Raw genomic sequence first — 25,119 nt, 5'->3', positions numbered from 1 at the left:
CATTTTCTAATAAAAAGCACCATTACTTTAATTTTGTGCTATTTTTTATAGGGCACTGTAGTATTTCAGATATTTGGTTTTGGGTCATTGGTGTCCAGCTTGGCTCCAAAGGTCTTTTGAATTTAATGAGTGTAGAGCAGAGAAAATATCACTTAGATATTAAAATAATTTCTAGTGCAAACCAGCATTATGTGGAGCCACAAAAGGTTCTCCAAAAAGCAGTGAAAATAACTTCAGAAAAATAAGCTATCTACATTGCCTACAATGCATTTATTGCTTCTACATAACTTCATTAAATGTGTCTCAGATTTTCTTTACAAATCCCTCCTCAACAAACTTGTTATACAGCCACATGAGTGTTTTGCATCCTCTTTGTCTCCTTGATGTTTTGAATGATTCAGTGACTCCTAATAAAATATGCAAGAGGCATCCGTTCGAATTCAGGTATGAAGTACTGAGGAGGCTCTTGGCAAGACTGAATTATTCTGAAGTGTCTATAATGCATAATGGGTTTTTTTTCCATTTCTGAAGTTAATTAATATTCAAGTCAGTTTATATTGAAGAGAACAGTGGATGTAGAAGATGACTGACTTTAGTCATCATCCTGTTTTACATCAGAGAAGCAAAATATTAATTCAATCAAAAGGCAACCGGCAATTAAAAGTTGTCAGATAATGTGTAACCACCAGGTGGCAGTATACCATAAGCTTTGAGGAGTGCTGTCAGTGCTAGAGGAGCCTCCGTACTGGTGGCTTGTTGCATCTGCATTGAAAGAGGAGTACATGCCCAATGTATCTTGGTACAGAGTCCACAATTGCTCATATATGAAATCAGTGATTACACAGCACCATCAAAAAAAACCTGACTTTTGTAGTCAAAAGAATTTTCTGTCCCTTCTGTCCCCAAACAAAGTAATCCTGAATTCTGCTCAAATTGCTAGTAAAATTATGAAATCCTACGGAAATCCTACTTGAAAGCATTGCTTGAGAAATGCACTTAGTGTACTGGTAGGCAGTGGGTCAAGTACTCAGATCCTTTACTTAAGTAAGGGTAGCAATACCACAGTGTGAAAAAAAAAACTCTATTACAAGTAAAAGTCCTGCACTAAAACTATTACTTAAGTAAAAGTATGTAAGTATCATTTGCAAAATGTACTCAAAGTATTCAAAGTAAAAGTAAGTGACCCTTGGTTGAGCTAATTTTAACTATTTTTTTGATAGTTGGGTAATTGAATCCATAACAGTGCATCATATTCAATAAACTCATCATATGTTTTGTATGAAAACTCTAAATCTGCAAAGTAACTCACGACTGCAGCTCATTCAGCTGTCACTTAAATGTAGCGGATAAAAACTACAATATTTCCCCTCCAGAATTTAGGGGAGTAAAACAACAAGTAAAGAACAAAAAACCTCAAATTTGTGCGTAAGTATAGTGTGTGACCAAATGTATGTAGTCACATTTCACCTCTGTAGGTTTAGGCATAGCTCTCAGTTGCTGATAACAGAGCTTTACAAAAGCAGCTAATGTTGTTTATCTTTCTTAAATTGTGTTGCTTTTAATGTGTGCTGAGATATTTTAAGCACAAATCTACAAAAGACTACGATAACAAAGTGTATTTACTGATTATTAGTCAATCTAAAAATGAAATACGACTCATCTGTTGTAAAGATGTAATTGTGTGTGTCAGCATGTGTGCCAGAATCTCTGTTGTTGTTTATTTCTGTGCCTGTCTAGTAACAGGATCGTGACGTTTGCTTGATACCAAGGATAATATGCTGAGTGGCTCCATGCTGTGGTTCAGATGTTACACGGGAATTGTCATCTTGTTCTGGTCTGCATCAAAGACGTTCTGTTGGTAATTATTTTTATTAGTTGGCAGCTTTTGTGCCACAAGTCTATCTGCTCAAAGAGGAGACAAAGTAGAGCCAGCGAACGTGCACAGTTGTGTTTGTGTGTATGTGTCGGTCCGTGTTTGCTGGGGAAAGTGGGACGTCTCAGTTTGTGGTGAGTTACTTTGGTTCGTTTATTGGCAACAATGCTACTACACAATGTTGTAATGATTGTGGGAAGAGGCTGGTTTAATTACGTGCCTGGTTTCTGTCCCAACTTCTAGCTGGGGGCGAAGTAATTGATGTCACATCAGATTCTGCCCGTGTTTCCAAGGCTCCTCTTATGAAAACAGAAAACATCTTTCTCGCCTTCTTTCACTCCCTACCCTTCCTCTCTTTTCACTCCTCCTCTTGGATTTTCTCACTTCTCTAGTTCTTAATATCATCTGCTCTGAAAACAACTCACAAGAAGTGAATCATTCCAGTTACAAACACTGAATACGATATGGTTTCTTTGTATCTTGTTCAATGTGGTTTCTTATGTAATAACATTTCATTGGTTTTATTGAATGAGACGAAAGTATCCCAAACAGTAGAGGGATTACATTTAACAATTTCTATACTGGCCTTTAAAGATGTGGTAGTTACGGTACAACAAAATGACACCGAACCTTTGACAAGTTAATTATTCTTCCTTACTCGTTTGTCTTAACACCCGTGGAACACTTGCCAAACCTCATCGAGTTGACTCTTTTCAAAGGAATGTTTTCGTGGAAAGTTTTTGTTCCCATTTAGCACTGTATGGTTCAAAAGTATAATCTTGCATTATGTATAGAAACGTCATTCTTTAAAGGGGCCTTAGAGGAATCTGTGTAAATTTTTTTGATGTTCTACTGCAGTAATATGTTCAGTTTGTGTTACATTCAAAAAGCTTAAATCAGTACTTGATACCGTTCCCATTTTTGTGAAGTAAATGTGTAACCAGTATCCGCTAAGTTGAGCATAATGACTGGAAAAGGGGATAATTGCAAGCCTGGCTCTGTCCAAACGTAACAACATCTGCCTAACAGCACATCCAAAGCTCGCCACATACACTTTATACCTTTAAATCCGTACAAAAACAAAAGTGTAAGCTAGCTATTTCCTTTTTGTTTCTAGTCTTTGTGCTAGGCTAAGATAACCGGCTCCTGGCTGTAGCTTCATATTTACCATACAGATATGAGAGTGGTACAGATACAGCATCGATAAAGCATTTCCCAAAATGTCGAACTATTCCTTTAACAATTACTGCGTGATCCATGTGTAACCATTGTTCTAGTGAATCTGATTTATCTGCAATTGGAGAGCTTCTGAATGAGATAAAGGTAAATAGGTTACAGTACAGCAATGTGAACTGGAATCGGTGTAGAACTAGATGGTAGCTGCACGAGAAAACAGTAGCAGGCTACGTGGATTAGAAAGGCATAATACTTTATGCATCATGGGGAGATAAGATGAGAACTAAACAAGGAAGCGACAAGACTAAGAGTCTACAGCCTCTCGGTGGCTCTGCGAGGACACACTCAGGCATAATTAGGTGCTTTGACCTAAATGCAGAGTAAAGCAAGAATATAAAGTTTACAACTTTACAGTCTAAATCACAACGAGTGTCAACAAAGCCAGCGCACTGAGCAAACAGCAGAATTTAGCGGTGCATAGGGAGCTATCGTTGTCTTTCACCTCTGCTCAACATGATTCTTAAATTGCATGATTGCGTTTGAGAATCCGCCACAGTTCACATTCACAGAGAGGCGAAGATGACATTAGAGCGGTATCTTAGTCCCATGTTGGACATCACATGACACCGAAAAACCCCTTTTGATAATATAACCCTCCATCCTCATCTCTCCTTACAGACATGTTTCTTTTCCTCCCCCTCTCTCTCTCTCATCCTGTCTGGCCCTCAGTAAAATTTCCAAAAAGGTTTTTGACAACATGCTATTATGAACACTTAATGTTCTTCAGGGTCAGGAGTGATTTGCAGTAACTGATTTTGAGACAAATTTTTGTACACTACCGCTGCTGTGCAGGACCTACATCAAAACACAACACAAGACATTGCATGAAGTGTAGCTTTCATATCTTCTGCATATAAAAGACTAAGAAACGGCATTTGCAAGAACAATTTGTGTATAAGCTGTTAGATCTCATGAACACTACTAGCTTGGGATAATGAAATGCACTGTTTAGCAGTATATGGCAAATCCCAAGTCAGTGTGAGGAGCCTCTAAGTGAACGAGAATGAGTGACTCAGTCTTCAGAGGCGAGACACCCTCTGAACCTGTTACCTCCCACACAATAAAGTTTCCAGGGTGAAAAGAAATGAAGAAAGTGAGGCATGATAAAGGACAACAGCTGTTGCTTTGTCACCTTTGGCCCCCTGTCTTTGGATCTCTGTGGAGATAAATTGCTCTTGAGCACGTCAGACACACAGAAAATCATTTATTATCTGGTGCTGTCTTTAATTTTCGTGTATCTTCTCTTTTTATTTGTTGTAAGGTGACTTATCTTCTTCGTGAACTGAATACTAATTTTGATTTATGTATCACATCTGCTATACTGCTTCTCTGACCTCATATACACCTAAGAATTGCGTCTGTGAGCTCAATCGCATTCACCTGTTGTGTTTTAAAATAATTGATACAGCCATCTTGTACTGTTGTGTCGGCATCCTTCAAGGTTTTCTGCCATCCCCTACAGAGAGGTGACGGTAGATGCCTTCTGCGTGTTGCCTTCCTCACAATAAAGTGACGAAGGTGGAGGGAAATGGCAACAGCGAGGGAATGAAACGGGACAACAGATGTCGTTTGGTCACCTTAGCCCTGGCCCTGGGCTCTCTCTAGTGATGAAGTGTGTTTGCACACATCAGAGCCAAGGGCACCTGCCTGAAAGAGAAAAAAAAAAAAAGGCCTTTATTTTTTTCACCACAGCTAAAGGAGAGGTGCATAGAGAGGCAGCAGTGTTATTCAGAGAACTGTATGGTTCGAGGTAACTGTAAAAAGGTCTGAACCTTGAATTTGGCTATTCATCCCACATCCTTTTCAGCACAGAAAGGCATGTTTCACAATCAGGAAATGAATAATAGGACGATATTACGTAGTTAAAACCTTTTTAGCTGCTTAAACTGACGTATTGAACAGTAGCTCAGATCAGGCATCTATCCAGTAAAGTTCACATAGAGTCAGAGAAACTGGCCGGTGTTTACTGCATGTAGTTTCAGTATCTTGTTGGAATATATAATATAACTGCAAGACGAAATCTCCTGAGACTCTCGGGTTGTATTTTGAGAGCATAATGCATTCCACAGCGGTTTCAATATAAACATTTCTTATCCTCCAGCGGCACAGAATCTATCCCAACATTGCCTGCGAAAATGGAACAGAGACTGCGCGAGTTAATCCCTGCTGTATCTCTAAGATATACAATAAGTCAGGTAGAGCACGGCATACACAACATCACCAATAGCAGGAGGTGAATTCATATCTTGTGTGTTGCAGGAGGTTTAAGAGGAGCTGGATTTATTTTGCTATAGACTCAAATCAAACCGCACTTTTGAAAATGGTACTGGTCATTATTTTTTTCAGCAATAGCTGAATGTAATGTATTTACATTTGTTAATTACCTCTTTATTTTGTGGTCTCCATTGTTAGTGGCCGGGTATGCCATTCCCACGCTGGATTCAATTACCTACCTATGCACCAGGGATTCACAGGAAGCCTCACCGAGCCTTAATGGACAGGAGTGAGAGAGGAATCAACCCTCTCCCCTCACTCTCCACCAGAAAGCAAATAAGGGTACTGGCCAAAATGACAAACTCTAGAACAGCTGATACAAGGCAAAATGCCTGTGTTTGATATAAGTGAAATGTTCCAGTGATCTGTCTATGTTTAGAAATTACATTTCATTGCTCATCTGCCTACTGCATCCGTTATGATGGAAATATTCTACTTCAAACAGCAACAGGCTTTATTTTTTTGCTACCTATACTTTACTGTACGCACTGCCAGCACCCTCCATGTGTTTAGTATTATTATTATGATTATTATTGGTGCTAGTGGTGGTCATAGTGGTAGTAGAAGTATTTTTAGTGGCAAAAAATACTACTATACTTGCTCACTGTATATTTATTTATTTATTTATTTCAGCGGTTGAAGAACAGATGTGGAAACGGGAGGTACACATTCTCACAGCCACATCTACGGTATTTTGAGCTCTATGTTTAGCCCTAGGTCAGTTCACAATAAATTAGACGCATGGTCCAATTCATATGCTGCAGTGCACCGCTGTTAAATGTGGTGCAACCCGCCTAAGGCAGCATTGGAGAGACAAAAGCCTGAATTTGTATGATGGTGTAATGCGGTGGCTCCCAACCTGTGATTAAAAAGCTGGATGAGTCTGGGATTGCAAGGTGATTACTAGCGTCGGGAGACACAATTTGGCAACACAGATATATATTTTTTATGCCGACAACCCACAGCTATGCAGCCTGCGACGCGGTCACAGGCACGCCTGGTAGGGAGCCACTGGCGTATCCTGCTCACATAGCTGGATAATCTTGGTCACGGACTTGTCTTCTTTGATTCACAGAAACAAATGAATACATTTCAAGAGCTTTCCTTGTTCCAAAGCACCGTGGGAAATTCATAGCTCACGGGAGACTTGACAAATAAAATTATTGACAGAAATGGAGTGGACAAGTTTCTTTGAGTTTCTTCATCTTACTAAAGATACGTTCAGAATTTATTGTTATATGCTATTAACTCACATACAATGGTGAGTCGAATTAAAGCAGCAGCAATCACTGCAATCATTTGTCAGTTACTTTGTGTCTGCTGGATATTCATATCAACTTTGCTGAAATGTCAGTGAGTGCTGTGTGTCTATCAGCTCGTTCGGAGTTATTTATTACACTCCTTGATGGCCAAAAAATTTGATTAATGAAGCTTTAAATCTGTCTCTTTAAATTTATCTCTGCCTTGTTCTTTCCCATAGCCCCCCCGTCCCCCCACCCCTCCTCCATATATTGACTTTCTAGACAATATAGAACGCACCCACACATGCACAAGCACCCACAGGCCCACTTGCATAGACCGACACCAAGCTGTCACTCACGAGACAACCTGTTGCCCTTATAGCGTGGTGTTCTTTTGTAACTACCCTGCATTCCCTTTTTTTCTTTTCCCTGTCCTGTCCTGTTAATTTCCTGTCTTCTGTGTTGCAATAAATAATAAAAAAGGAATAACAAAAAAGAGGAAGATGGGGTGTTTCTCTCAAGACTGAAGAGTCAGAGGCGTTTTCACTTGTCAAAACAATTAGTAGCTTTAATGATTTATTAAAGTTGCCTTTCAGTTTGTTTACAATTATTGGTGTTCAATACCAAACCAAAGCACTACAGAAATATGAATATATCTGAGTTCCATATGTACAGATGGAATGAGCTCTGCCATGATCAAAATAAATACATGATACATTAAATATATTTGCTCTTTATAACGTAGAGATACAATTAAATCTCCTCACAAAGTGTTACTTCCCTTAGACACGCACATTTTTAGAGATACTTTTACATTTGAGACAAAGAACGTGTCTCAGACTGAAGAATGAGGAGAGATAATAACTGGAAATAACTGACCACTATATCTAGTTATACTGTAGATAGATATCAGGGCAGATGTAGCTTTTCGAATAGCTTTTTTTGGCATCCTGTGCACATGACACTAAGGTAGCTAAAAGAAAGAAAAGCAGCGTTACAATACCATATAACATACACAGCCAGGATATAAAGGAACTAAGTTTGCCATGCTAGTCATCAGCATGCACGTTTAGGCTGCAGTAACTCTTCATCGCCTCATCCTCTCTGCTTTTTCATCCAATTTTATTGTATTCATCCGTAAACAATTCCTCAAAAGCCCAAAACACTACTGGCCTCCCAATTTTCTTTCCAGTTTTTTGCGAGCTCTAGTAGCCTATGCCGGTGTCTTTTTGGTTGTTCTCCACTGGAATAATATCAGACAAACACTGCGAGAGAAAAGGGGCCATAGCACAAGTGAGGGTTATGAGTAAAAATATAAATTAAAAAAACAAACAAAAAACTGGCTTTTTCATCGCAGAGAACCAGCCACTTTCAAGTCTATAGATTTGCTATAGGCTGTCGACTATTCCTTTTGATATAAGCAGCACAATAATGAGCAGTCGAGGACAGACGAACATTAAAAGATGCCATTGGAGAATGCCGGGTGACGCCATTGTCTCTGTCTTCTGATGCTTTCAAACACACGGATGCCTTTTGAATTCTTCTGTGTGTGTGCGCGCGTGTGTGCGTACTTTTATCTTATTTTATGTGTGTGTGTGTGTGTATGTGTGTGTCTGCGTGTGTGCCTGCGGGTGGGTGGGTCGCTTGCTGCACCAGTGCGTCTTTGTCCATGTGACAGTGTAGGCAGTAGATGTGGCATTCTGGATTCAGTTGTTAGTTGTTAGTCATAATCCACCAGGAAGCTGAGGAAACACACGTACAAAGAGAGAGAGTCAGGTCACCCCACGCCAGTCTACTGTACGACTCAGGGCAATTTATGACTCCTTGGCGAAACAGCGGGGTGCATTTAAAAATCACTAATCTAATTTACATTTTATTAAGCTCCAATTTTTCCAATTTATCAGCTAAACATATCCATCAGCCAAATAACAAATATGTCGGAGACTTATATCATGTGGGGATGGTGGCAATTAAAAAAAAGTAACTGCAGAAAGCACACCTTTATAGATACAGGACATACAATGAGGTCATAAGGTTGTGTGCACATTGACCTGTTGTTTTCAAACATCCGCATCCTTTTTTTTTTTTTTTTTACATGAAAGTCACAAACACAAAGCAAAAGCAACACAAAGCAGAATTATTTTACAGTATGTTCAACCTGGTGCTTGTGTTTAACCGGACCTTTTCGGTCAGAGCGGAGCGCTTGCTTAAGCTGTGAACAGTTTCTTCAGGGGCAATCAAACAAAGTTGGATAGGACAATCATGTCTTTAAAACACATGGCTGTTGGTGCAAAGCTCCTCTTCGAAAAAATATGAAGGCAGCCTTCACTGAGCAGCACAATGCCGTGTTTTATTTATTTTTCTATTATTGATTCCACAGTCATAAACTATCCTTCCTCTTCCTCCCATTCAGTGTATTGTAGCCTCAAAACTCAGGGTAAAGTAACCTACTTATAATGCCTTTCTTTGAGAAACACAGGCCGTGTGTCAATACAAACAGACGAGTTGTTCCATAAGAAGCAACTTAACAGTTATTTTATTGAAAATACTGCGCTAAGAAAAAAAGTTCAAAACTCATCAATACACACAGCATGCAGGCAGATGAAGCCCCCCCACGTGCCGGGACCCTCCCTAATGCTGACGGAGTACAATCTCTCCTTAATGGTTGTCAGTGATCACACTTATAACCAAACAAATAAAATAAAAACAAAAATACAAATAAAGAAATCTTTTAAAACCTCTTTTTCTCCAGGAGAATGAATACGAAAAGTTTCCGATCAGATTAAACAAGTAAACAAACTTATTCTGGTGGAACTTTAAGTTTTTTATTTAAAGTTTATTTTAATCAAATATTGACCATAAGTATTACAATTTTCCCAGGCTTATTTTAATTTTTGTTAGTGCACACACACACACACACACACACACACACACACACACACACACACACACACACACACACACACACACACACACACACACACACACACACACACACACACACACAGGCTGAATTCCTGTATTGTCCTTTGAAGCAATTACTACTTACTCAGGCTATGTTTACTTTGTTTTTCTTGATGTCCAACTCTGGCTCTGTTTTCCAATATCAGATTTTTTCTGCACTGCCTGGTTTCAAAATTGACCCATATGTGATTACTGTGTTTACACCAAAACTCTTTAGTCCATGTCTGAAACTGTCAGCATGCATAAATGCAAGTCACAACCATGTACAGTAACCTAGCAACGATCACAACACGTGCAGCCCCCGCAGCTAAATCACCATCTGCAATGGACGCAAAGAGACAGAAACATTAATTTACGCTACTTCTATCTTGATCCTATTTAGAAGCTTGCAAAAAATTAATCGCATATCAAGATGAGAGGGAAGAGTCATGATTGTAGCCTGGGCTGGAGTGGCAGTGATTCATGCCACTCTCCCATGGGTGGATCCTGCTGAGGAGTCAATGACGTGATGACAAGAAAATAAGTTAAGCGCATCAGATGTAAGTCGCGTCGCCCAGAATAAAGCTCCTATCTCCATACACAAATGTGAAAGAAGGCAAGAAAAAATGTGATATTCTGGGTTTTTGCCCTGTGCATAACTTGAAAATACACACATCGGATTTGTGCCTTGTGAACCAAACATCAGAATCGGCTAACTTCCAACAGGCAGTGTAAACACAGCCCCCGAGTGTTAGGAGAGAATATCCCCGCTTGGCTATTTATTTCTTCAAAAACATCCAATATTTGCACATGCACAGTATAGGTCTGTTTTGAAAACATTTTCTACCTTCAGGCTCAAAAACCCAATTCTCAAAAAGAGTTATTGTCAAGGGGCCCAGGAATTCTGGATACACCCCTGATTTCCACAGATGGGAGGTTTTAGTACATCAGAACATATCATCACACATCGAAGCGTTGAGTACTAATGCAGTCCAACAGCTGAATGTGACACAATGAGCAATTACCAAATTAACTAATCTCACCCGTCATCTGGCCAGTAGGACTAACAGAGGGTTAGCCAGCGTGGGAGAGGCTGTGACATTAGGCCAACGTAATGATCTATAGCTGTGTCTCAATTCCACACCTCAAACTAATTCTAGAGAAGTTCTGAAAAACAGTATGACAGTAATTAAATCTTACTGTAGGACTGACATATCAATATGGAACTGGGACACAGCATAAGTCATCAGGGCTACGCCGGATGATTGGTAAGTCACTGATATAAACGTTCTGCAGCACGGCCTAAGATGACCAGTGAAAGGCTGGCTAACAAGTCATTAGTGTATTTCAGAGCCATGCAATGTGTGTTGAATGTGTGCGGATCCCTGACACGGATACCTGTGGCAAACTCAGTATATCATTTTCAATCCTTCTGCCTACCCAGGCTATTTTTCTAAAGATATACTTCGAAAGACTGGGAACTGCTGTTGACACGGAGGAGAAGCAAGGCTCTGTTTGTGTGACCTGGAAAAGTATGATCACAAACGACTGTGAAAGCAAAAGGGCAGATCTCAGAGACGATGAGCAATTGCTAGCAACCTATTCAACACGCATGAGTTTGGGGCTAATGCGCCGTCACTGTTGGGAGAGCGTTACGTGCCAAAACTGGACTCATGAGTCATACATGAACACATCGATAGGCAGATCAAAAACGTCATGATGTCTCTAGTCCTCATTGCTTAGAAAGACATTTACACCTGTAAAGGAGTTTTAAAGTGACAACGTCCAACAAAAACACATGAAATTGTACAAAACAGTCTGTAATTACTTGCACAACTGTGAGGGTTTAGCACTAAGTACCTTAAGCGGGAAAGTGGTTGTCTAGGATACGATAATTTGTGTATGAACGCCTATGTACGCAGATGATTTCACTCACTGACACACATATACAAACCTGGGAGCAACATAGTGGATACTACTTCAGCATCCTCCAACATGTCAATGATGCAGCGCTGGAAATCTTTACTGTTGTTGGACTGCAGGTAGCTATAGAGACAGACAACGAAGGGGTAAAATAGGAAGAAAAATGCAGTTCATAGAAACAGAAAGAGATGTAACAACTACCTGTAACAAAATCAATCAGTACATTACCGTGTTTTTGTTGAAATAGAGATTTTGCATTTAGATAAATTCTTCAGACGACAATTGTTTTAAAGATGTTCATTTTTATTGTCTGTTGATATTAGAGGCAGTAAAAAGCTATATTTGGACTAAGAGTAAGTAGTTAAGTGTGCAAGTGCATGATTTTGTTTTACTAAGCAAAGAGTGTTTCAAAAATCTCTATGTTCATTACTCCTGCTGCGCAAAATGTGACAAATGATAGATTAATATATTCATTGATATGTGTATGGCACAGATTCCATTTCAAACCATTTAAGCTGCATCCCTGTGCGTATATGTGTGTGTGTGTGTGTATGTGTGTGTGTGTGTGTGTGTGTGTGTGCGCAAAATGAGAGATGGGCCATCTGCTCATCTTCACTGGTGGGGAACATTTCCATCAAAAAGTTAGGAGTGCCAAACAGTCTGCCAATATCTGACACACAACATACACACATACACATGCACACAAAGACACACACACACTACACTGACCTCATCCAGGAGATGCGGTCTTGCCAGAACTCATACATTATGTAACACGACTTTCCCGGGAGCTTCTGAACGGACACACTGACAGCAGGACAGAGAGGAAAAGTAGAGTGGGGCAAGAAGAGGATACAAAGGGAGAGAGAGTTTGCACTCAGCAAAGATAAAATACATGAAAACGTTTGACTCTTTTGAGAGATAGAGGGATGTCAGTTAGAACTAGGCAGGGAGAGGAGCAAAGCAGCAACAGAGCATTAAAATAACAGGTACTTGTTTTCACCAAGTTAGAAACGGCGTCGCTGTGTGAAGCAACTAAACTGTTTTTTGCTGTAAAACTTCTTTTACAGTCAAGCTGCTAACGGTTTGGTGTCACATAAGAGCTTCTATAATATCCTAGGATGATTGATGAGAAAATGCTGATGGGATTTCTTCATTAACGGTATTTTTTCCATCCTTTTTCACTCATGGATATCAGTTTTCACAATTCAAACCCCTGATCCACCATTGCCTCAATACTCATAACGTTGCCTCAGCAGCAGAGTCGGGCACAATGTTCAAAATACATAGCTCTGCCCGAAAACAAACAAGACACTCACTGCAGGTTGTCAGTGTGGGCTGATGTGGCATCAGTGTAGCTTGTCAGAACTTTCTGGAAGTTGTCCAGATCTTCGTCGGCCACCGACATCTGCCTCTGAACCAGCAGGATGTTCTGTTGGCAACAAGACATGAGACAGAGATGTGGAATGAGATGAGACGACAAGATAAACAACTGGCTGTCCAGAGGAAACCCCCCCTCCGCCCGAGGTCCAGGCATGTGTGTAGATATTGTCAAGATGGATACCTTTGAAACGTTTGATGGAGAACTTATTCCTAAGGGTACATATCTCACCATATAAATAAATAAATGATAAGGCACCTTTTTTTTTTTTTGGTACTTTCAGTTTCATTTGTTGGCCAAAGCCTGAGTGGAAACAGCTGTGCAAAGAAAGATGGAGGCACTAACTGTAGACTAATTTTAATGAAATTCAGGGACTTTCTCTAAATTCTAATGAATCACAAGCAAACTGATTACATCCCAACTAAATGTGAACTCACAGTAAGTCAGTGTCGCAAGTTATTTGTCACATTTCACACGCCTCGGGGAAACTGGACTTGAACTGAGGTCCTCTGCCTCTGCATGTGGCCTCCCAATGCGCCAAATCAACCTCCTGCCCTATTTTCTTCATCAACAGTTCAATGCTAGAGTGAGTCATTGTTGCAACCAGAAGACAGTGAAGCCGGTCCTCGTGTGTCCTTTTGTAAACCCTGAGTCACAGACTTGAATCTGCCTTAAACGGTCAACACGCGTTTTTGCGTGTGCGCCATGTAGGTTTAGTTTTGAGATATCTAGCTGTGCAATCTCTTGAGACTTTTGTTGCCACGTAATTACAGTGGGGGAGGATGGAATTTCATTTATAATTGTCATAACATTTAAAAATGACAAGTAAGAACGGAATAATCCACAGACCCCCCGTAGAATAGTTATCATTAAGCTACTTTCTACCAAAAATTAGTGGCTATGAAAAATGCAATTCTTCAGTGTTCTGAGGAGCAAACAAAATTACCATGTCCTCTTTTGTATTGTGGTAGTGGCAAGGTTTACAGGCGGATACCCTAAAACCTCAGGAAATAAACCTTAAAACAATCTGCCTGAGCAGGCTCCACAAAAAGTGGGTAAGAGAAGATTTACTTTTGCCATTTCAATAAAAATACCATTTAAATCTTGTGACGTATGTTGGGCATGAAAATATACAGTGAAAAGGTATGAGGATTTATCAGTTAAAATTATTGCATTTTTGTATTTGGTCACTCAGACAATTTCATTTAATATAGTTTGCTTTTTGCTCTGTTTTATTTTGGAAGGCTTATTCTAAAAGCCTGGAAGAAACTCTCAATTTTCTGTGGGTGTTTTCACACCACTTCTACCTCTCATGTGGATCAACAGTCCGTAATTTCTTTTGCCCATACATGAACACATCAAACATAGTCAGACTCAAGCTCAGACAACATAGACCCGATTTCTTGTTTCAAAGTGAGCCTTGTGGCCCTCGCTGCTTGACATTTAGAATGAGGGCAGTGAACAAACTGGATGACTAAAATGCGGTTTCGAGACAGAGTGATTGCTGAGTGCAGCTGAAAAGGAGTTTAAATAATGTCTTTTCAGCTTGGTGGAACATACCCTAACTACTGGAGGCGTAAAGAATCAGAAGAAGAAGAGTAACTGGGGACGATACTGAGGTAGAAGTTAAAAATATGTAGTTAGAGGGGAATGGTGTGTGTGTGTCTGTGTGTGTGTGTGTGGCTGAGCAAAATTAATCACTGTGTAAAATTTCCACTTAAAATTTTGTGTCGTAGAGATCAAGCTTTCAATTTTGGTGTGTGATACAGTGTGTGTGGCAACCTGCGTTATAATCCATTCCATGCGCCGCCAAAATAATCTCTAACTGTTTACAGTGATTGTCGAGAAGAATTAACTTAACCACTCTAATGATGATGCTGCGGCTGCTCAATAGAAGCAAACTGCCAGAAAACAAAGTGTTTAGTCGGTGATTCGCTCGGGTGAGTGTCCCAGGTGAAGCCCTGCTATCAGTGGAGACTTACAGACTTGTACGTGCTGGCCAGCGTGTCCTCTTTCAGTGGCTCCAACTTGGGACTCTAAAACACGAAGGTAACAAACATGAGAAGAGGCTCTTGGCTCTGTTGAACATTTGGTTAAGAATGATAAGTGTAGTAAGAGGTATGGACATTAATGAGTGTAAATAATCCACTGAACCAACCTGTAATGAAAAAGAACAAAATGTCTGTATGCAGTTTAGTAATTTTATTTTCTGCCAGTTGTTAAAAGCAATTTGCTAACTGTCCCCGTCCTTGACTGCATGTTTATTATCGTAGCCTTGATGACAAAGGTCCTCTAACCTTAACAAAGCGCTTATTTTAACCCCAAACCGTGATCTTTTCCCAAACCTTACCGAGTAGTTTTTGTACCTAAACCTAACCAAACCATGATTGTTCTACAACTGCGTGTTTATCACTGTTACCATGACGACAAAACGCCTGGTACAACAGCCGCTGGTAAGCTCCTATGGGTCGTATCCAAGGGTAGGCACTTGTATTTTACCTCACTTTCATTTGCATTAAAAGTTAGTAGCAACGATCAAAACAAGGAGCCAGCCAGCAATGAACAAAAGTACTGATGGCCTGAACACATTTGCAAACAGTTATTTGCACCTGTGTTTAGGCTTCGGGCAGAAATGACGTAATTAATGGACAAAAAAAAAAAAAAACAACACAAAAATTGACTTGGTTTGTGGATTAAAGCTGTTGATGTAATGTTGTAGGGTTTTTTTTTCTGTTCTGTTTACATATGATATCTGATGTTTTTAAGTGTTTTATTTAGTGTTTTTCAAAGGCTTGTTGTGCAAAACAAATTCCCTACCAGGAAATAAAAGGTTACATCCATTCGTTCAAAAAGGCTCTCGTGTTTCTTCTAGCTAAAAATATGATAGCAGAGTAATGGAATGATGAGGTGAAGACAGAGTAAATAAAAAATGAAAATGTACTTTTAAAGAACAACAAGTAGAAAACATGTAATCCACCACATATTGCTTATTTTTTACAACCTTATCTTGGGAATGTATGTAGCCTATAAAGACATGATGTTATGAATAATGAAATACAGCAAATGTAATAACACAGAACGAGCTTTCGGTCTTATAGGCTATGGTACTGGTGTTCGTATGTCTGTGTGTATACACAGTAAACATAACCTTTGAGGCACAAAATTCATTCTGTCGGTTTTGAGTGAGCAGAGAAAGGGAGTTAGATGGACAGAAGGTGTGTGTGTGTGTGTGTGTGTGTGTGTATGTGATGGCGGTGGCGTTGAGGTGCGGGGATGGATATTGCATTCAGAACATCCTGCAGGTTATAATTTGCTTTGAGATTCCACTCTGGGTCCCTCTAGGCTGACAAAACCGAGGACTGGGGAGAGAAAAATGTTTTCAGAGAGATTGAATGGATTGGAAAAATGAACATCAAAAAGATAGGAATAACGGGACTTAATAAAGAAAAAGAATAGACAGAGAGAATGAGATGGAGCACAAGATGGGGCAGGAGAGCGTGAAAGAGGCTTCGAGATGTGGTGGTGAGAATGGGTCAAAGGATGCGGCGCGGGAGATGAGACATAGAGAGGTGACCGTGTGCTTTGTGTTTGACAGAAACACAGATCTGCAGAACTCCTCCTAGAAAAGCACTGTTTTTTTTTTTGTTTTTTTTACATGATGTGAGAGCACCCATTGTTCTTTTTGATCATCGCAAACACACAAGAATTTCTATCAGTGCGAAGCTTGAGTAAAAAATAGAAAATACATAACATAGAATACAGCATTACTGACAGCTCAAGCAGTCTGTTGTTTTCCACTTCGCGGCTGAAACCACTCAAGCACTAAGCTGACACCTTGTTCCAGACATAATCATGAACACACAACACCAAACCAGTCCAGTGAATTTTCGCATGTCGTTAGTAATCTAGCAATTGTATTTAAGTAGACTCGGTTTACAGGTGTTGCGTTAGAGATATGCACAGTCGACGGTGCTGTTTGTGTAGCCCAGTTATCTACTTCTCATTATCATTGACACTGTAATATATTCTCTGCGCCCAAACTAAATAATGTTTGAAAAACTCATGCATAAGGCATTTCCATTTCTATATCCTCTGCATTAACTATCAGAAGCCATTTAACATTGAAAATGTTTTTAAAAATAAGGTGGTAGGCTTGTGGAAAAATGAAAAACAGCCCTCACACTGCCTTGGCTTAATTTTGTTTTTTTCATAGATGCCATAGAAAGTCTGTCAAAATATTCATCACATTTCCTAAACTTTGAGATCGAATTTGTTTTCATGAACCATAAAAACAATAACCTTTATTTGTATAGCACCTTTAAAAACAAAGTTAAAAACTGGTTCACAGGAGAAAATACGACACATGCTACATCATTGAACAACAGAATAACAGAAATTTTGGGCAACACAAAGAAAAGAGGACATATTGATAGAGATGAACCAAATGAATCTCCTCTGAAAACAGCAGTTGGTTTCAGCTGGGTGCTCTGTTGCTAGTGGTGACCCCCACTGGCAGAGTTTAACTGACATTTTTAGATCCACCATTTTGTCCAATCTGTGACCAGGCAAATACTGACAGGCATGTATAATAAGTGTATGAGTAACCCGGTTTCTCACATCCCATGTAAACGCCATATCTCAGATATGATCAAAACCAGGAAAAGAGTCAAAACCAGGATACTAATATGCTTGTAAACATACTCATTATTACTGTACCTTTGGTCTAACTCTTAAGAATCTCATGGAATCTCGTTGTTTTCCGATTTGTAATCACTCTCATTGATCTTGTTGAGCACAGTTTCCAGTAAAAACCTCAAACATCGACTCCTGTCTTCAGCCTTTGTTGGAAGTGTGTTTAGCGTGCTGCATAGCTGTTCAAAATATACAGAAAGAAAAGTTTCATACCTGACACTCCAGTTTATCCAGAAGTTGCTGCAGCCTGTTAATTTGGGAGCACCAGTTCTCTCCATCTTCCATGCTCACCCCTGAGAAAACACAATAATAAATCAGTGGAATGACCAAAAAATGTGCACGTATGATCCACTTCCACTGTGCATAGTAATTCTAGCTGGATTTGAGTAAGTTTAGAAATGCACCCATGCTGCAGTGCACATTTTAGAGCACTGACATGTACTGTGGAGCTAGAACACAGCTGAGAGTTTCCATCAGATGACAGGGGGAAAAAAATGCAGAAGTGGTTTTATACCCAATGTGAAAAAGCTTCCCTGTGGAAACAAAAAAATCTTACAAATATCTATTCTCACTTTGAAAAATCAAAGGTTTGAAGGATTCAAGGAAAAATATTGGGAAAGAATATAGAATTAAGCACCTATATATCAGTTACTGTATAATGAAAGTCAGGTTCAAACTTCTAATTGTGTATATAAAAGGACATTCAACTCCTGATACAGTTATTTGACAATTGCTTTTAAAGTTTTTTGAGAGCCACAGTTCATTCCTTCATTTTGGGCTCGATATCTGATGTTCAGTCAATCAATACTAGTGAAGAGGAACATAAATGAGGCTCAACATAAAATAGTTTTTGTTTTATTCTACTCTGTTAATCAAAGGACAAGGTGATATTTTGTTCATTGCCAGCAAATTCTCTGAAAACACCAAAACCAACCATGAACAGATCCTACTATGTAGCCACAGCCTGCCACATCCTATTTCTCTGTGCAATAGACCCCAGTTTTGTCCAAAAATTATTCAAAAAAACAGATCAGTCAGCCACAGTGTTGCACTGGCTGACATGTTCCCTCGTTGTGGTGAAAATAGGCAGTGTATTTTATTTTGAGTCAATTCCACGTACATTTGCTCTGTTTGAGTAATGTTTAAAAAAAAAAAACCCCACAATACCTGCTCCTTTAGAAAAATATTTTTTCCCCATGGTAACAACAGTAAAAAGACAAAGTTAAGGTCACGGATAAAAGAAGTAAGGTTGACTATTGGTTTCACACAGGAAACGAACAACGGTCTCCTGTTTTATAGTCTGGTGTTTTCTCTACTTCATCAAACCACCTCAGCCTTCAAAACAAAAATATGGTCCTAAATCTGTAGCAGGCCACACTATTTATTTATATTAAATATGGCTCTTTGATTTGTTTTTAATCACTTTAACATACAATACAATGGAGTTCTATAAGACAGAGGAGTAACTGATGGTTAGTTGTGTTGGTTGATCTGTCGAAGATAATAATAAATATCTTAAGAGGTTTCAATATAATTTGATATTCATCTTACCTGTGGTCAGGATGCCAGAACAGGGATCTGATGGGGACATGCACAGGTTATTATGGACCCTCCGACCACACCGCCTGCCATTCCTCTGTACTGCTGTCAGCTCGGGCGCCTTTACCTCTCTCCTGCCATGACAGCGGTGGAGACCCAGGGAGACAAACATCAGAGAGGAAGACAGCAACTGTCAGAGGAGTGAGGGGGAAATAAAATTGAAGAAATTGAAGATATGCCAGACAGAGGTAGTCACACAGGGAATGAAGGAGAGGATATGGAATGAAACGTAGGACGAATGAGAGAAGACAGGAGGAAAAGGTGCAAGATAAAGAGAGAAACAGGGAGCGAGGTAAGGAAGGATGCATTAATAATTGATTTAGACCAGAAACTGAGATAGTTTAATGTCTGATGCAAGAGAGAGAGGGCAGTCAATAGTGCAGAGACACAAGAACCAGAGATAAACAGCGAGCGTGCAGAATAGAGGTGAAAACGCTTAGTGAAGGGCCAGATGCACACCAGTGCTTAGTAGCCCACAGACTGGACGTTCCAGGGGACCAATCCCTCTGCGTACACTCCGAAATATTCACACACATATGCAGAGACAGACACACAGAGTGTCAAGGGCAGGATGTCAGGCAATCTGTGCAGTGACACCCTGAGACACGAACTCCCAACGCGTGTGTGAGTGTGTGTGTGCTTACTTTGGTTTCACTTGTGCACGTGCCTCTCTTTCTGCGTGTCGAAATGCCTTTGCACATTTGTTTGTTCAAGTTAGTGTGTGCCTCTCCCGCCATCCTTTTGTTGTGACTTTGTGTGTGCAAGCTATTATATGCGTGTGTGCGTGTATGTGTGTGTGTGCGTGCGTGCGTGCGTGTGTTCGGTTTCACGCTGACAGCGCAGAGGGAGCGCATTGCTTGGAGGTTCTCATGCTGAGAACAGCCTGGAACCCAAAGGCCACTGCAATGGCCATAAATCCACTGCAGGGAGGCAAAGGAGAGAGAAATAGCTGTTTGTTGCCAACTCAATATGTCTTTTATCCTGCCCCTCCCAACACTCACATACTCACTGTTTCTCGTTCCAACAGCTATACCTGTTTGAACAGTCTTAAGAGTTATTTGTGCCCAAAAAGCCTCTCATCGTGTCCTTTTGTATGCCCTCTCTCCCCTTTTTTCCATCTGCAGTGTCCCAGGCTTTCTGCGCCATTATGTTGTTCATTTACTTTTAGTGTTCATTTTTCTTTGCTTTCCCTTTCTCTGTGACTGACTTGCTCCGTATTTCAAAGCCGCCCTCATCATCCTTTCTCCTTCTGCTCCCCCCTCTGCCTCCCCAAGTCCCCTCTCAATAATTCACCTTGGCTATAATCGCTCCATTATTTTCAATAATACCAGTGTGGCACCTAGAGGGAAGAGAGGGGAGCTCTGCTGAGCCCCGACACACGCAGTGCAACAGACAACCCAGCTGCAAGAAAAGTGGGGAAAGTATCCCTGTTATTTAAAATGCTAACAGTTATTTGAAAGTGTTCAATTTGTCATGATACTGACCTGTGGTGAGGTAGATTTCTGCTCATTAAAATGACTGTTTCTCTGAGCATCTTCTGCATTGAATTTCTTTTATAAGAGAAATGTGAAAGCAAGGTATGAGCCTGTGCTGAGATCTTTGATGAACTAAAATGTATAGAAAAAATACATTTAACTACAGGTTTTGCATATCACAAATTAGCAATCAGCTGTACCATTTCATACAATGACTCATACCCAGTGGTTCTCCAAGTCCCAAATTGGTGAAGGTTTAGATCTTTTCACTCTATGAGCTCCATTAAAATTTAATGAAAGCATGAGACTCTTTGAGTGAAATACTGAATTTCAAACAGTCTGCCTATTAGTGAAGCGCCTGTGTCAACGACTGAGAGTAATAGCAATTTTTTGCAGCAATTTTGACAATATAGTTTAGAATAACATAATACAGTATATTCCGTATAGTATTTTGCTTTGCTGATTGTGGTCTGGCAAAGCTATGGATGAATTTGGTTGAAAGAGACAAAATAAAGCTGCTCAACTGATTGACAGCTCACTCTATCATTCCTCTGCAGACATCAGCATGAACTCTTCCAAAAGCTGATTTAACAACACACCACTCGCTGGGGCTCATTGGTCTCTGCCTCCAATTTTCAGCCTGCAACCTGCGGAGTGCAAACAAGTCCTCATACCTAAACAACAAAATGGGAAGTTTCATTCTGTGGCTTAAACGCTCAAACCTGCAGGCAAGCTGTACTCTGCTGGTCAAGAAGCCTTAATAAACCTCGGGCAGAAAACTAAAAAAAATAAAATGGTGCAAAATTTAAGATGTAAAATGACGGATATGTGGTCTTCGTTCCATGAGCTGACATTGTGCCTTCTTCAGAGCATGACAACCTTTTCTGGTCTGCCTAAACCAACCCTATGGTTAAGGTAAGGTTGGGTTTGGGTTTATGATCACAGAGACTCCAAGGTCATGATTGTTGAGGTGTGTTTAAGTGGAAGCACCTATAACACTTGGTTATGTTAGAGAGATACAATGCTCATTAAGGTTAAGGTTATGGAAAGATGACCATGGTTAAAGAGAACCACACTTAACTGTTTTTTTAGAGACACTCTTGGTTTTTACTGCAGTTTAAGGACACCACACTGCTTCATAATTTGGCATTGAATGTGCGCAGAGGTCCTATTTTATGCTGATAAAAGACTGCAATAGAGACTGGTCAACCAATCGGAAACTCTTGTCGGCCCGCAGGGCTGTGCCTGAGCACTGCCCAAGGCCATAATATAATACAGTTTATGAAAGCATCTGGCAATCTGCACAGGTAACACACAGAACAGATACAGTGTCATATTGCAGTACTAACGGGGCAGGGCTGCTCTGCTCTTCCACAGCCTCCATGGCACACTGCAGTGACCTCTGTAGAGACAACAGCTGACTGGATGTCTCTCTTAGCATGAACCTGGTGACAAACTGGCCCAACACACTGGAACCCTGGTACTCCTGAGAGAGACAGAGTGACACACAGAAGCGCAGGTCAAAGGGCAAAGTGCCCAAACATAGGCAGCAACAAAGTAAAAGCATCTCAGATAAAAGACAGATCCCAAGGAGATGGAAAGAGAGATGATTTGATCACTTCTCCAAAACAACTACAAGCACTTGTGAAATGTGTGACAGCTGCAATTAGATTGGCTAATTATTTCTCCGAACACATACATTATTCCGTACCGCAAATCCACATTCCAACTTTAATAGGAGACATAATTGCTGCTCGAGTCCCCAAACACGAACATAATTACACATTCTCAAAGGAGTCGTATTCACACAATCTGCTAATGAATGAACAGTGCAGGAGCTCTTTGTCAAAACTTATAATGACGAGTGGCCTCTACTGAAAATGCATCATGGGATTAGCAGTCCAGAGCAATCCGTGACGGCCCAAAGCTGCTAACTAGCTGCTGCACAGTCGTCTATGGATTTGCCCACCCCGACAGCTTTAAATTGCCAGAATAGAGGAGCAAGGTGATCTTAAATCATTATGTATAATTACTCAGGACACATCTCCTCTTCTCTTTCGTTTAACAAGCACTGCTGCTTTCTGTTCTATTACATTTCAAACCCCTGATTTGAGACTGTTATCTCAAAAAGTCCTGAAGCAATTTTAAAATATTGTGTCAACTGCAATTAAATAACGTACTGACTTGGGAGAAAAATGTTGGGCTGTGAAAAATGTTTGCACATTAATCTCTGAGGTTGTTGTTAAACACACTGGAACACGGGGAATATCACATGTATGGTTTCCTGCGGTAGTTATATGATTCGGATTCATAAAGGGTCAGTCTACAGATTGGACATGTCTCCGATGTTAAGGTGCATTATCAAAAATGGACCAAGTGTGACAGATGTTCATTTTTCTTGTAAGACTAATCCAGGGAATCTTAAGGGAGATGGCAGAGAGTTACGTGAGAAGATTGATACCAATGTCTTATCTGTATGGTAAATATGACGGTATCACCAGCAGAGTGTTGTCTTAGCTTAGCATAAATACTGCAGACAGGGGGAAACAGCTAGCCTGGCTCAACAAAATATGCTTTAGAGCTTTAGAGGTGTTGGTAGACAGATTTTGTTACCTTTCGATAGAACAGGGATAGCTGTTTCACCCCTGTCCCCGTCTTTGTGCCAAACTAGGCTAAATGTAGCTTCATATTTACTGTACACACGAGAGAGTTGTATCAGTCTCCTGTAACTCTTGGCAAGAAAGTGACTAAGCATATTTTCCACAATGCTGGATTATTCCGTTAAAATCAAATATAATATAATGGTAAGTAACGGAAAAGCCTGAAGGATTTTTTTTATACCTCCTTTGTTTACTCATCAGTTTTGGGAAACTTGGTGCAGCATTGGCTCCATCTGTGCATGCAAGTGTTTCCTCTCACAGTAGTGAATCAGCTCTAAACTAAGCGTATTTGTTGCACCAACCCCTGACATTGTGTGTGTGTGTGTGTGTGTGTGTGTGTGCGCACGCTCGTGTGTACGCATGGGTGCGTTTGAACACCTACTTGTCTTCTCTCAGCATTTGTTTTTAGAGTTTTTGTAATATAAAAGACTGAATTAAGGCAAATTCACAAAAAATGAAATGGCTCATAAATAAAAGTTTCAGAGGCAAAAATAGAAGTTGTTATGAATTCTGTTGAACTCTTACCTCTTTAGTTTTATCCATTGCCTTTAAAATGGCAACATTCAGGCTCTCCAGAGCTGAAAGGACATTGAGATACTCCCCCAGGTGCTGAGAAAAATAATCTAATAGGAAAAAGGAAACAAGCTGTCAGTGTCATTGCAATGTCATAACAATCAAAAGTTTAAGTTGAAGACAAAGATTTATATGTTGCCATGACAGATTGCAATTAACACAATGGCAAGGATAGTGACAATATCTTAGCAAAAGGTAAAAATATCCATGTTTAGTTCTATTAACCAGTCAAGTTGGAAGCATTTCATCTTCACATGCCTGTGTTTCAGTAACACTCAATGCTCACCCTGTCATGAAATTGACACCAACATGATTTAGATAACTTTTTGGCTGGACCGCAAAAGCGAGGCCAGCCTTAGAAACAGGAGTTTCCCTGACTGACTGACTGAGTGACGAAGTTACACCATTGGTCGGCCGGCTGAGTGTTGGAGTTTCTCCATTGGTCATTGTTCTGTCAAAACGAATTGGCTCAAACAGTTTCTATTGCATCGTCAGGGGGTTGTTTAAAGGCAGTGATGCCAAATTAGCACCATCGTCGCTAGATTTACCGACTTTTCAGACCTGTTTAGCGAGTTTTTTCACGAAAGCACCTAGAGACTTTTTGGAACAACGTTAGCTACTTTCTGTAATAGAGAGTCGCCACTATTGCCCTGTGAGCGCAAGGTGGGCTTTCCCTCCGCAGGCACACCTGTCTATGGTCTCATTCAGCTGACCACACGGCAGCTGACACGGACATGAATGAGCTTCTAACTTTCATCATTGTTACAAGTAAATATAGCTGAAAACTCAGCACAGCCATTGTCTTTAACTTATGCGTAAGGTGATTTTGTCAGACGATGTCGCGGTTATAAAATCAGCATTTTTAGCAGTGCAGAGCAGCAGCTTGGAATTGACTGCTGGTTAACATGTAGTCTTGATCGGCTGCATTTCAGTCACTATTTCATACCTGTTCCATTGTCTGACAACGGAAACTGAAAGACAAGTAAATGACAACAGCTTTATTGGGAATTCAGCTGTATTAAATCACTGTATATGTGCGCACAGACGGTAGGAGAGAGGCAAAAAGATAAAGGGCCTAAACCGGCTGACACTAGGCAGAATGCAAATGAAACGCGATTACGTCATGAATATGCTAATTCACCTATTACAAATTTGAGCAGGCTTTATCGAAAGTAGTTTTTCAACTATGTAATCAATTATGCACATTGACCGCACGGTCCAGCCATATACTAGATTTTGACCTAGTCTT

The 25,119-nt window shown here is 40.2% G+C and overlaps 1 protein-coding gene across 1 annotated transcript in view; it reads right to left on the bottom strand.

Annotated features, from left to right (window-relative positions):
• Nucleotides 1–7,216: 7,216 nt before the first annotated feature.
• necab3 (N-terminal EF-hand calcium binding protein 3) overlaps nt 7,217–25,119 on the bottom strand; it is a gene marked incomplete at its 5' end in the record, with an annotated part of 34,173 nt that continues 16,270 nt past the window's right edge. The window contains 9 exons of the mRNA XM_040158994.1: nt 7,217–8,366; nt 11,522–11,613; nt 12,220–12,297; nt 12,810–12,922; nt 14,854–14,907; nt 17,777–17,856; nt 19,115–19,236; nt 21,987–22,123; nt 23,823–23,920. Coding sequence (XP_040014928.1) covers nt 8,338–8,366; nt 11,522–11,613; nt 12,220–12,297; nt 12,810–12,922; nt 14,854–14,907; nt 17,777–17,856; nt 19,115–19,236; nt 21,987–22,123; nt 23,823–23,920 — 803 coding nt within the window. The remainder of the gene's footprint in view (nt 8,367–11,521; nt 11,614–12,219; nt 12,298–12,809; nt 12,923–14,853; nt 14,908–17,776; nt 17,857–19,114; nt 19,237–21,986; nt 22,124–23,822; nt 23,921–25,119) is intronic.

Source organism: Xiphias gladius, chromosome 21 (assembly GCF_016859285.1).
Source record: "Xiphias gladius isolate SHS-SW01 ecotype Sanya breed wild chromosome 21, ASM1685928v1, whole genome shotgun sequence".
NCBI lineage: Eukaryota > Metazoa > Chordata > Actinopteri > Istiophoriformes > Xiphiidae > Xiphias > Xiphias gladius.
The sequence above is the reverse complement of the archived record's forward strand: the minus strand, read 5'-3'. Positions and strand labels throughout refer to the sequence as shown.